The sequence below is a fragment of the Trichoderma breve genome, chromosome 4 (genome assembly GCF_028502605.1).
Source record: "Trichoderma breve strain T069 chromosome 4, whole genome shotgun sequence".
Taxonomy (NCBI): Eukaryota; Fungi; Ascomycota; class Sordariomycetes; order Hypocreales; family Hypocreaceae; genus Trichoderma; species Trichoderma breve.
Window position 1 is genome coordinate 3,605,636 of NC_079235.1, and position 11,381 is coordinate 3,617,016.

General features: G+C 51.4%; 6 protein-coding genes across 6 annotated transcripts; 1 reads left to right on the forward strand and 5 right to left on the reverse strand.

Annotated features, from left to right (window-relative positions):
- Positions 1-218: 218 nt before the first annotated feature.
- On the reverse strand, positions 219-1,642 carry T069G_07347 (glyceraldehyde 3-phosphate dehydrogenase, NAD binding domain-containing protein; the record flags this gene model as incomplete). The annotated part of the gene is made up of 3 exons (XM_056174557.1): positions 219-421; positions 480-1,164; positions 1,514-1,642. The coding sequence occupies 3 exons, from the start codon at positions 1,640-1,642 to the stop codon at positions 219-221; spliced, it is 1,017 nt and encodes a 338-aa protein (XP_056028136.1).
- Positions 1,643-3,917: 2,275 nt separating this feature from the next.
- Positions 3,918-5,351, reverse strand: T069G_07348 (GYF domain-containing protein; the record flags this gene model as incomplete). The annotated part of the gene is made up of 1 exon (XM_056174558.1): positions 3,918-5,351. The coding sequence occupies one exon, from the start codon at positions 5,349-5,351 to the stop codon at positions 3,918-3,920; it is 1,434 nt and encodes a 477-aa protein (XP_056028137.1).
- Positions 5,352-5,847: 496 nt separating this feature from the next.
- On the forward strand, positions 5,848-7,103 carry T069G_07349 (ubiquitin fusion degradation protein UFD1 domain-containing protein; the record flags this gene model as incomplete). The annotated part of the gene is made up of 3 exons (XM_056174559.1): positions 5,848-5,853; positions 5,912-6,229; positions 6,291-7,103. The coding sequence occupies 3 exons, from the start codon at positions 5,848-5,850 to the stop codon at positions 7,101-7,103; spliced, it is 1,137 nt and encodes a 378-aa protein (XP_056028138.1).
- A 504-nt stretch (positions 7,104-7,607) lies between these two features.
- T069G_07350 (uncharacterized protein) lies at positions 7,608-8,315 on the reverse strand (the record flags this gene model as incomplete). The annotated part of the gene is made up of 3 exons (XM_056174560.1): positions 7,608-7,665; positions 7,783-8,046; positions 8,155-8,315. 3 exons carry the CDS (start codon positions 8,313-8,315, stop codon positions 7,608-7,610), a joined length of 483 nt encoding a protein of 160 aa, XP_056028139.1.
- Positions 8,316-9,479: 1,164 nt separating this feature from the next.
- Positions 9,480-10,103, reverse strand: T069G_07351 (uncharacterized protein; the record flags this gene model as incomplete). Its single annotated transcript, XM_056174561.1, has 3 exons — positions 9,480-9,531; positions 9,604-9,852; positions 9,916-10,103. 3 exons carry the CDS (start codon positions 10,101-10,103, stop codon positions 9,480-9,482), a joined length of 489 nt encoding a protein of 162 aa, XP_056028140.1.
- Positions 10,104-10,471: 368 nt separating this feature from the next.
- On the reverse strand, positions 10,472-11,180 carry T069G_07352 (uncharacterized protein; the record flags this gene model as incomplete). The annotated part of the gene is made up of 2 exons (XM_056174562.1): positions 10,472-10,571; positions 10,963-11,180. 2 exons carry the CDS (start codon positions 11,178-11,180, stop codon positions 10,472-10,474), a joined length of 318 nt encoding a protein of 105 aa, XP_056028141.1.
- Positions 11,181-11,381: the final 201 nt, after the last annotated feature.

Consider the following 11,381-nt stretch of genomic DNA (forward strand, 5'->3'; position numbering starts at 1 on the left):
CATACATCACCGATTCAAAAACAGACAGAGACTAGCATGAGAGCAAATTGTCATTACTTTGTTGTGGCAATGCCAAACTATCAAAAGGCCGGCCCACTCTGTACGAGGACACACTTCAGTATTCACTATTAATTTTTTTTATTTTTTTGGTGTTTCTATAGACGACAATGATTTTTCATGGCCCCCAGCCTGGGCTCATCTCATCTCAGAACAAACACTTATTTGGAGGCATCGACCTTGGCGACGTGGGCCAGGAGGTCGAGGACACGGCGGGAGTAGCCCCACTCGTTGTCGTACCAAGAGACCAGCTTGACGAAGTTGTCGTTGAGGGAGATACCGGCCTTGATATCGAAGATGGAGGAGTTGGTGTTGCCGAGCATGTCGCTGGAGACGACATCGTCGTTGGTGTAGGCCAAAACGCCTGTTTGCAAATAGTTAGCACTCTGCTGTAAATGGTTGTGAATATCTTCGTTACTTACCCTTGAGGGGACCATCGGCAGCCTTCTTGATGGTCTCAGTGATGGCAGCGTAGCTGGCGGGCTTCTCGAGGCGGACGGTCAAGTCGACAACGGAGACGTTGGCGGTGGGGACACGGATGGACATGCCGGTGAGCTTGCCGTTGAGGGAGGGGATGACCTTGCCGACGGCCTTGGCGGCACCAGTGCTGCTGGGGATCATGTTCTGGGCAGCACCACGGCCACCACGCCAGTCCTTGGCGGAGGGACCATCGACGGTCTTCTGGGTGGCAGTGTAGGAGTGGACGGTGGTCATGAGACCCTCAACGATGCCGTAGTTGTCGTGGATGACCTTGGCGAGGGGAGCCAGGCAGTTGGTGGTGCAAGAGGCGTTGGAGATGACATCGGCAGAGCCGTCGTACTTGTCCTCGTTGACACCCATCACGTACATGGGGGCATCGGCAGAGGGGGCAGAGATGATGACCTTCTTGGCACCGCCGGCCAAGTGAGCCTTGGCCTTGTCGGTGGTGGTGAAGACACCGGTGGACTCGACAATGTAGTCGGCGCCAGTCTCGCTCCACTTGATGTTGGCAGGGTCACGCTCGGTGTAGAAGCGGACCTTCTTGCCGTTCACAACGAGGTCCTTGCCATCGACATCGATGTCGCCCTTGAAGATACCGTGGGAGGAATCATACTTGAGCATGTAGGCCTAGTGATGTCTCGGGTTAGCGGATGAACAATGAAGCTGCACATGTAGTGAGGGGTAGTGGCGTGAGACGAAGGAGCTGGAATTTTGTCCGACGTTGACGACTTTTGAGACATTAAGTGTAGCTCATCTGTCGACAATGCCATTGCAGCTCCTGCCATTGCTTGAGAAGAATTCCCTCCCATGATGACAACACCATCGTAGAAGCTCTTTAATCTCATGATATCAAGAGATTCATTCAAGCGGTGCACTCTTATTATTCGTCTCTTTCCAGCCGCAATTGGGCATTGTTTGCGTTGGGCTGAGGAGGGGCATTTTTCAGAGAAAAAAAAAGAGGGGGGACGCGGCTCACAGCATAGGTGGTCTCGATGAAGGGGTCGTTGACGGCGACGACCTCGATGTCGGGGTGCTCAACAGCGTTGCGGAAGACGATACGTCCAATTCGACCGAAGCCGTTGATGCCGACCTTGATGGGAGCCATTGTAGCTGATTTGTGACTGCGATTGATGATTCTGCGTGGTAAGCTTCAAAATCTCTGCTGTTGAGGTGGGAGGGAGGAGGGGTAAATAAGGGAGAAAAAAAAATTGGTGACGCAGGGAAGTTCTGGCGGGGTAGCTAAGGCGACGAGTGCAGTAAGGAGGGGCAGGCGAACAGCAGTCGTAGCGTGGGCCGGAGCATGAACATGATATCGAATGGTATGAGTACTAACCTGGAGTTGAAAGTTGATACGATAGGGATGCTTGGTAGGGCTGGGTATGGAGAGGAAGAGAAGAGGAAAAGGATAAAGAAATCAGGTGGGAGGTGGAAAGATTAATAGTGTTTCTGACACAACGGTGATGCGGCATCGGATGAGCGACATTAATGCCTACCTAGCCAGAAGACGCGTCTAAACACTGGACCCGCCGCAGGGCATTGGCATGGGATGGATGGCCATCCAGGTAAATGCTGGGCTGGGCTGGCAAATGCTAGCAAATGCTACACAGCTGAGCGGTAGCTGCGTGGTATAGCCTCTAGCTGCCGGGCGGCGCAGTGTTGGGGGGTGCGAGTATCGCCGAGTTGCTGCCCTCGGCCGGCACGGTGAGGCGCTACTTGGGAGCTACCTCGAGATACGCCGCTGCAGCTTTGACGTGACTTTGACGTACAATGCAGGGAGGTGCTTGTTCGATAAGGCAAGCAACGTCCGTTTACCTGCGAGTACCTACTACCTAACAGCCAAATTATCAATCCATCATCGTACTATAGCATTGATGGATGGCCTCCATACAACCAACACCCGTTACATTGCCTCCTTTACATCAGCTCACCGACAGCCTTGAACTAGCAGCTCCCAAGATTTCAAACATTCGATCTCGACGATTCCACATCTGGCCGTTCTTAATAATTCGCCGCAAGGCTAGGGCTGCTCCTGGCGAGGCGCTGCGCTGTTTTTTACGGAACCGGCGGGGCGCTGTTCGCTTCCAGGGACGGGAATTCGCCTCCCAACAAACGCCCGGCCGCCTCCAATACTGTATTATTATCCAACTCCACCGGCGTTGGCCGGCCGTAGTCAAGCACAGGGCGGAACAGAAGAAAAAAAAAGGGACAGGTCAGGAGTAAGGCTTGCCGCCCAGCGTCTATCAGGGCAAAGATGAGGTCATGGCAGCATGTTCTGGGAAACCCCGAGCGAAGGAAATAACCATCTGACAAAATGCCGCCATCCGCTTCATGGCTCATGCTCATGCTCATGCACACGGCCCATAACCTGAGCCCATCCCACGTTTCACCGGTGCTGCCGCGGCCGTATTATCAGTTTTCGCTGTCTTTTTGTTGGCCGTTAGACTGCCACAGGGGGGGCCAAATCCCATCATCAACAAGCCAAGCCCGTCAAAGACGGAGCACTTTGTCACCGCGAGGCCGCTCTCGGACAGCGGCCGTGGCGGCAGTGGGAGAATTAATCATTTTTGACCCTTTGGCCAGAGGATGCCGCACCCCGTGGCCTCGCCTGGCGCAGTGATACGCACTTTTTTCTCCGTGGGCATGCGGATATACACTTGATGACTTGATACGGCACGATAAGGGGGCAAACGGTGGCGTGTGCGAATTGCAAGTGGTGAATAATGGAAATCGCTCATCCAGCCGTTTCCCAAAGCAGTAGTCACGTCTCGTAATTGGCATTGCTAAGGGCCTAAATGCCTCTTTGTTGCACTCGGGTGTCGAGTTCACCGCGCGAGGTTGGCGATGCCCTCAATTTCTTCACCTTTACATCAACACGTCTGTCTGCTAGTGCTACTCGTACATGTTAACGAATCGGTCCCTGCATCCTGCTGCATCCAGGCGGCAAAGCTCGGCTGCCATCGCGCTTCCCCTAGGGCCTTTGCGGAATACAAGCGCCGGAGCGTTACGGCTTGTGGGATCTTGGAGAAGCCTGCGACCCCAGATCGCCCCATGGGCAGCCCGTCCGGCCCCGTTGAGATCGGGAGTTCCAGGAACCATCTGCGGTTGCATTCTCGTCTGCCCAGTACCGTGCCCTTCTTTAGCCGCGGCAGAGGCGCCGGGACGGACGTGCAGAGCCTTAAACTGTCCAGAGGCGACCAACGAGATGCTGCTTGTAGATGCCCATCGGCTCCAATGTTCCCACTTTCACAAGTCTGCCCGGCACGAAAATTAAGCCACAAGAACGCGAGGGAGCGGCTCTACCCGCTCGCTTGTCTGCTCGCTCGGCTCTCACACATATACGGGTACTCTTTTCTCCTTGCTTGCTCGCCTGCTCTGAGTCGTCATGAAAAATCAGCCGACGCGGTCCACGCACCTTCGTCTCCAGCTCCGCCAATAGCCCGGAACTCGACGCCCTGGCCAAAGTATCCAGCATCCTGCCAAGCTTTCATCGTGGGGCCGTCAAAAGGACCTTGCTTTGCAGCATTGTCACGCCCGTCCGTCCATCTAAACTCCCACTTGGTGCCGCTAGCTGGAACAGATACGTCGTCGTCGTCGTTGGCGGTGGCAGGGGGCTGATCTTCCACTTTGGCGTCGACCCAATCTTCTCCAGTCTCACGTCGATATTCACGAACCAACAGCTCTCTCTCTTGATCGTAGATCTCCTCGTGTCCGCGGCTCAGTAGTTTATCAGCCGCATCCGTAATGGCGTCGATGGCTTGCCTAACCTCGGCTTGTTTTGGGTCGACAGTCACCTCTTGATCTGTCTCCATAGCTTCTGCACCCTTGTTCAGCTTCTTGAGCTTCCACTTGGGGACCTTTTTGGTCTTTGTCTTGTCTTTGCCTAGCCGTGCTAGAGCTTCCAAGGGGGTTTCTGTTTTCTCTAGCCTCCGGATCAACGCTGCCAGCAGCTCTGAGACCAAGACTTCATCTTCCTGGATGCGTCTCTCTCGAGCTTCTGCCTCGCGCTTCTCATGCGCTGCTGCCGCCTTCTTCATCTCCTTTTTGCTAAAGCCTTCGAGCCAACTATCATGCATAGCATCTGGGTCATTAGCCTTTCGAACGTAGTTGCCGTCTTGATCAAAGCGGCCCTCCTCCATTTCCTCTCTGAGGTTGAAAGCTTCCACTTTTGGTGCGTTGCGTTTTAGGCCGCCCGCGCCTACCTCTTCGTCCACTCCCTCTTCCTGGATCGCAAGCTCCAGATCGTCTTCGTCGTCGCTGCTTTCCCGCTCGTCCAGGCGGATGGTGCCGCCACTTTTGCTCATTGGGACTTGACCTTCAATCTGGGCGTTATCGAGAAACTTGACGTCCTTCTTCTTCCTACCAGACTTTTCAAAGTGTTCATCCTCTCCATTCGCTTCCTCTTTTCCTGGCTCGTCGTCGTTTTCGGCCGCGAACATGTCGTCATCGTCGTCATCTTCGTTGACAGGTCCGCCCGACTGTTCCTTGTTGCTGCCTCCTTTGGCATCGTAGTTATCCAGCTGCTCTAGGATATTGACGGTTCCCTTCTTGCGGCTGCCTGCTCGCGCGTTGAAATTCTCATTGTCTGAATCACTGTCGTAGCCGTCAAGGTTCACAGCACCTCGTTTCGTGGCACCGCTGCCGCCTATGACGTCGGCGTCGAGTACCGCATCGTCTTCTCGCGCATCTGGAGCCAAGATGGACGGATTGCGCACATCAAACTTGACTCGCTTTGTATCCTCCTCGTTGTTGTAGTGCGTTCGAGCAAAGTTCTCGCCCGCCCGCTTGGGCCGCGCCGCAGAGTATCGAGAAGACATGGCGCCTTGAGAGGACAGAATGGCTCGGCCGATACGCCCGTTGTTCTCGCGTCGTAGGCAGAGAATCGGGTCAAAAGAGCCGGCCAATTATAGGATGCCTCTAGAGATAATTGTTAATGATATAGTCAATTAGAGATGACGTGTTGAGAGGGCAATGAGTGGCGCGTGTTAGCGCAGGGAAGCTCGATGACCGGGATTAACTTTTTGGCGTTGGTCGCAGCTCTACGATAAGATGGAGGTACCTGCGTCACACACAGCTGCCTCCACAGCGAACCCCACGTCTTCCGCCTTTCTCGACTTTTGACTTGTACTTTATCAAGACAGTGAACACGCTGCAGGAACATCAGTGACGTCGAAAAAGTTATTCTTGTTCTTTGGGAATATTGGGAGAGGTTGGCTTGACCGTGCTAATCTCCATCTTCCCTTGGGCCTCTCTATAATCTTGCTGCCAGTCTGCCTCGTGTCATATTCGCCTGCTGCCTACCTACTCTACGCCATGATGGTGAGTTTGGCACATCGCCTCCCATAGTTTCTGTTGACTTCTGCTAACATCTTGCAAGTCTGGCTTTGGTGGCTACGATCCCGGAAATCCGGAACACCTCTACAACATGGCACGCCATGGCCGACGACCCATAATCCAGCGGTTCGACGAGTATTACAGATGCTACCCCCTCATCATGGCGCCGGGCAGCGAACGGCCAGAGTTGAATTTCGGTTCCAAGATCATTCTTCCGCCATCAGCCCTGGACAAAGTCTCCAAGCTTCACGTCCAGTGGCCTTTGCTGATGGAAATGATCAACGGCGAAAAAGGCAAACACTCGCATGCCGGTGTTTTGGAGTTCATTGCTGAGGAGGGTCGTGCATATATCCCCCAGTGGGTAAGTTGTTGGATGCTCTAGGCCACTGCCTTCTCTTTGTGTATAGACTAACCATCGACAGATGATGGAGACCCTGGCCTTGGATGTAGGCGATATGATCCAGATTCGAACGACTTCGTTGGAGCTTGCTAGAATGGTCAAACTGCAGCCACAATCCGTCAACTTCCTCGATATTAGCGACCCTAAGGCAGTTTTGGAAAAAGCATTCAGAAATTTTGCAACCCTTACAAAAGGCGATATTTTCAACTTTGAGTACAATGACGAGGTCTACCGAGTTGCGGTCCTAGACGTCAAACCGGAGACGGACAAGATGGGTGTTAGCATGATTGAAACTGATGTCTCGGTCGAGTTTGCGGCACCTGTTGGATACGTTGAACCTGAGAGGAAGAGCGGAACCAGTACACCAAGGAGTACCATGGGTGGCGTGCCTGCTGGTGGTGTTTTGCACAGTCAGGGGACCATGGCTCAGGCCATCAACTACAACTCTATTGCTCCATCAGTCACCAGCGTGCCGACCAATTTCCTTGGAGAAGGCCAGCGATTGGCCAAGAAGGGAAGCAAGACTGCAACGCCGAAACCTGCAACGCCAGTACCGGTCGACACAACCGCGGCCCCTAGACGACGAGACGGCGCTCCCGTACCCCTTCGTCTTCCTCCCAACAAACTTTTCTTTGGTTACGAACTGAAGCCACTGAAGACGGATGCTGAGAAGGGGCAGGATAAGGAAAACTCCTCCAAGCCCCATTTTGCTGGTCAAGGACAGAGTCTGCGTGGAACTACCAAGAGAAAGGGAGATGCTGACGACAAGTCGAAAGCCCCAGACAAGAAGGGACCAAATGATGGAAACAGGCTAGATGGCCGGCGACCACGATGAAGGCGCTTCATTGTTGATACTTTTACACTTGCAATGTGGCGTTTGGGGCTGGGAAATTGTGACATAGGATGGTTTGATGAATCGCAGCATAGAAGTCATAGCTCTATTTTTCGCAAATGTGTACCATGATTAAATCTATAATTCAGTTCAATGTAGGAAATCGTTCGCCTCCAATTAGACCCTGTCAAAAACATGGACGACTCCATATGCATATAGCTACACCAGGCAAGACTTTGGGCTGCCATTTGTTGAGCCAATTCATACGAAGAGTGATCACCAGAGGAGTAGATTCGTCAAATGCTTTCAACGATTCAAATTTCAGAACTACTAAGCTTAAAGCAGGCTCCCTGCAGTCTCATCCAGATCTTCAGCCGGCGTATGATGTCCGTTAAATAACCGCCCTCTTGCGAAATATCTCAAACTAAATAGCACCCATGATGAACCATATTCTCGACCCCATCGCGAGGGATATCCACCGAGTAGAATAAGCAAAATCAAGAAGTATCAAGCCTTGGTGTCTGAGCCCTCGGCCTTGAATTTCTCTTCGCTCTCGTCGTCGCCGCTGAGAAAAATTCGGTCAGCTGAACTGTTTGAAGGCGTCTTTTTTGAAGAGGGAGGGAGAGGGAGGAACTTGGAACTATCTGCATATGTAGGAAATGGGTAGATAGATTTCACATACCTCTGGGAATCAGGCTCTTCCTTCTTCAAAGTGGCGGTTTTGTCTTCCTTCTTGGCCTTCTTGCTTGGAGTGGCCTCGAGATCGTCGTCTTCTTGATCTTCGGTGTCCTGGCCCTTGGCGACCTTCTTGGTTCGCTTCTTGGAAGGGGTGGCAGACTTGCGAGGGGTCTTGGGCTTGGTGGCGCTGGCAGGAGGAGTTGCGGTGGTGTCGCCTTCGGGGTGGCGAGCGCGGAACTCCTTCAAGATGGTCTTACTGAAGTGCTGGCTGTGTTGTTGAAGGATATCTTTGTTAGCCTTTAGTGCTCAAAACGAGGGAGTGTAGGAACAAGGTTGGATATTGGGAGAAAATCTGAGGGGGAGTAGTCAGACTTACGACATTGCGTCCTTGGTAAAGGTGTGACCAAGACTGGTCATGATCTCCTCGACGCGAGGCCAGTTGTAGCTCTTTTTGGCGCCATCTTGGTTTGCATAAATGATGGCGACGCAGAGGTCACGCTCGGCAGAGTCATCCCACTTCTTTTCCGCAGGGGCCATGATGGATGGATATGAGTTGTGATGTAGGGAGAAGTAGTAGAGTTGCTTAGTGGGTGGTTGGGTCTGGTACGAGTTGCAAAGAAGGCAAAGTATTGCTGCTTTGGATTCTGATGTGAAGTGAGGATGGGGGGAAGAAGAGGAGAGGTTGAGTGGAAGAGGGCTCGAGCCTACGGGATATAAGTAGGTGGTCGAGCTTGGGCAGCAGAAAAGCAGGGCGGTGTAAATTGTATTGCTCAAGACTTGTAAACTATGTTCTCTGGTGCACAGAATCGTGATATCTCTCTTTTTGTTCACTTTGATGTCAACTGATAGTTTCTTGCTTATAGTCCCTTCAAATTATGTGTGCTCATGCAGTGACTACGCCTAATTTTTCATCTAGTGATGCTTTAATAATGTATATGTGAGCCAACGTTGAGCTATACATGAGAATGGTGAATGCTTCCTTGGTAGCAGACGCATAGTATAGGTCAGAGTATGTTGATTCACTTTTGACAGCAAGTAGGCCGTACTACTCGCAATTCCTCGTAATAGACCATCCTTATATACTGCGTACCGATAGGAACATTGAAGAGTTTATTAGCTAGAAGTTTGGTGACTTGTGCCTGCAGGTGGTAATCCGTTCAGGATACTGCGTCCCCAACATGAAGCGTTCTGTGTTCATAGTGCCGTAAAGCGTAGATGTCTGTGGGTGTTGGCTATCAATCACTCTAATCTCATGGTAGAATGTATGATTGACTAGTACGCTGGATGGCTGCAAGCATGTAGGATAGTTGCGCCCCAGATCATTATTCAATAGATATCTCATATCAAAGTAGGCATGTTTAATACGTAGAATGCCGTTGATGGGAAGCTCCTGCAACTAAGCAGACAGCCATCTTGTGATCAGAGAGCCCATGCACACCCTGAAAGATACAGGCCACTAGTTACGAACTCAGAGAGAAATGTAGTCAAAGATCAGATTCTTGCGTTGCAGATATTTCCTGTCTAAAGAAGACGGTATATGCTTGCTTAAATGCCCATATTTTGTCCCCCGATGTAAATGCCACTCAACCAGCTAACCCTTTCTCCAATCCTTATCCCATAACCTGCAGGGCGTCCACTAGTTTGAACCGGTATATCAAATCCCAAAAGAGTGGCATCCATCTGAATAGCTTTCAAACAAGCTTAATAGTCGTCCTCGAGCTTGGGCTCGTCGTCCATCTCATCGTCCATAGTCCTATACATAGAAGTGACATTAGTGACATTCCATTTGTATTATGAAGCAGAACAAGAAGCTTTGAAAACTTACGAAGCAACAGACTTGGCGCGCTTACGAGGGCGGATGGAGGGACTACGCATTTCTTCGTCCTCAATGGCCTCCTCCAACTTGAGACTCATATCATCGTCCTCATCAATCATCTCCTTCTTGGGAGTGCGGCGCTTGCGAGGAGTTGCCGACTTGCGAGGAGTAGGAGTCTTGGCGCTTCCAGCACCAGAGTCCGTTGGGCCACCGAGAACAGTTGTATCGCGGTTCTTGCGCAATTTCTGAACATGCTGACTAGAAACACAAGGTGGGTTAGTACGAGGAGGTATTGAAGAACTGAAAAGAGAAACTGTGTACTTGATTGCGTCGTAGCTGTAGGAATAGCCCCGAGCCTGCATCTTTGCGGTGACCTCAGTCAAGAAGGCCTTGCCACCCTTGACTTCATCAATGACGCACAAGAGGAGGGCTTCATGCGCAGCGGCATCCCAGCCACGAGTAGGCTTGTTACCAGTGGTTGAAGCGTTGGCAGACTTTGTGGCTCCCATGATGATTGCAAAATAAAATGATCAAGTGGTACGAACTTGTGAAAGAGAATGGAGAGTGATGAGAAGTGAATGGACTTGGGGTGCGAGAGTTGGGATACAGGTTTGTTGAAGTAGGGTGAAATGAAGAGATGCAAGAATGTAAACAGAAAACAGCGAGCAAGAATATATAGGTGGTAGTAGATTATTCTGCCGGTTTTTGGCTCTCCGCCAACTGGCAGTGAAGTGAAGTGAAGTGCAAGCGCATGGGGAATTCAATGTGGTCTCGGTACTAAAGAGTACAGAGGCAAATAATTCTGGCATACCGAAGTGCACTTTCAGAAAAGGTGTAGCCCATCTCCTTGAGATCATTCATCACCTTTGCCCAATCCTCAGTAGATAGGGTCAAGTTGTAGAACACGGATACGAGGATATCCTCGTGAACCTGGGGGGTCCACTTCATCAACTGGCGAGAAGAAGCCATTCTTGGTGCTGCGGATGATGTTCGTGGAGAATTATGGATGGTGTTGAAAGGGAAAAGAAAGGTTGTAAGAGGTAAAGAATTTCGTAGAAGGTTGTGAGAGGAAGATAACGGCGGTAGATGGATAGCGAAAGTGGTGAATAGAGTTGGTAAAGATGAGGAAACTGGCGAAAGTGGAAAAGGTATAAAAGGTAGCAGAGATAGAAGGAAATAACAAGGCTTGCAAAAAGTGAATGAATTTTGAAGATGCGATTGAAGCTTGTAGAAAGGAAGGGGGTGTATAAGCAGTGTCTCCAGATATACAGCCTTGATCAAGACTGCCGAGCAGATCAAAGGAGACCATTGAAGGGGACGGACGACTATATCTAGGAGTAGCAAGGATCATAAGAAACCTAATCTTACCGTATGGCACTCCACGAGGTTACATGGCCCTGGGCGGTCATAAAGGCGACGACCGCTTCATTGGTCTGCGTATTAAAGTTGCCCGCCTGATTGCCCACCTGATAAAAGGCGACGAGAAGATCGTTGAGCAACGCAATATTATCCCAAGTCCCAGCAGGCTTGGAAGAAGAGCCCGTGCCCGAGTCTGGGGTAGTTGCAGAAGCAGCTTCGGGAGCCATGGTGCGTTCTTATCGGGCTGGCAATCGTACTTGTTTCTTTTCGGGGTTGGCAATCCAACTCGTTGCTTTTCGGGGCTGGTTTTCGAGGTTGGAGGTGGTAGGTTGAGCGAGAGGAGGCGATGTTTGCCGGCTGCCTGATGCAACTTATATGGCGGTTGGAAACTGGCCGACGATGGGGAATCGGAGGGCGGTGAATTGGCT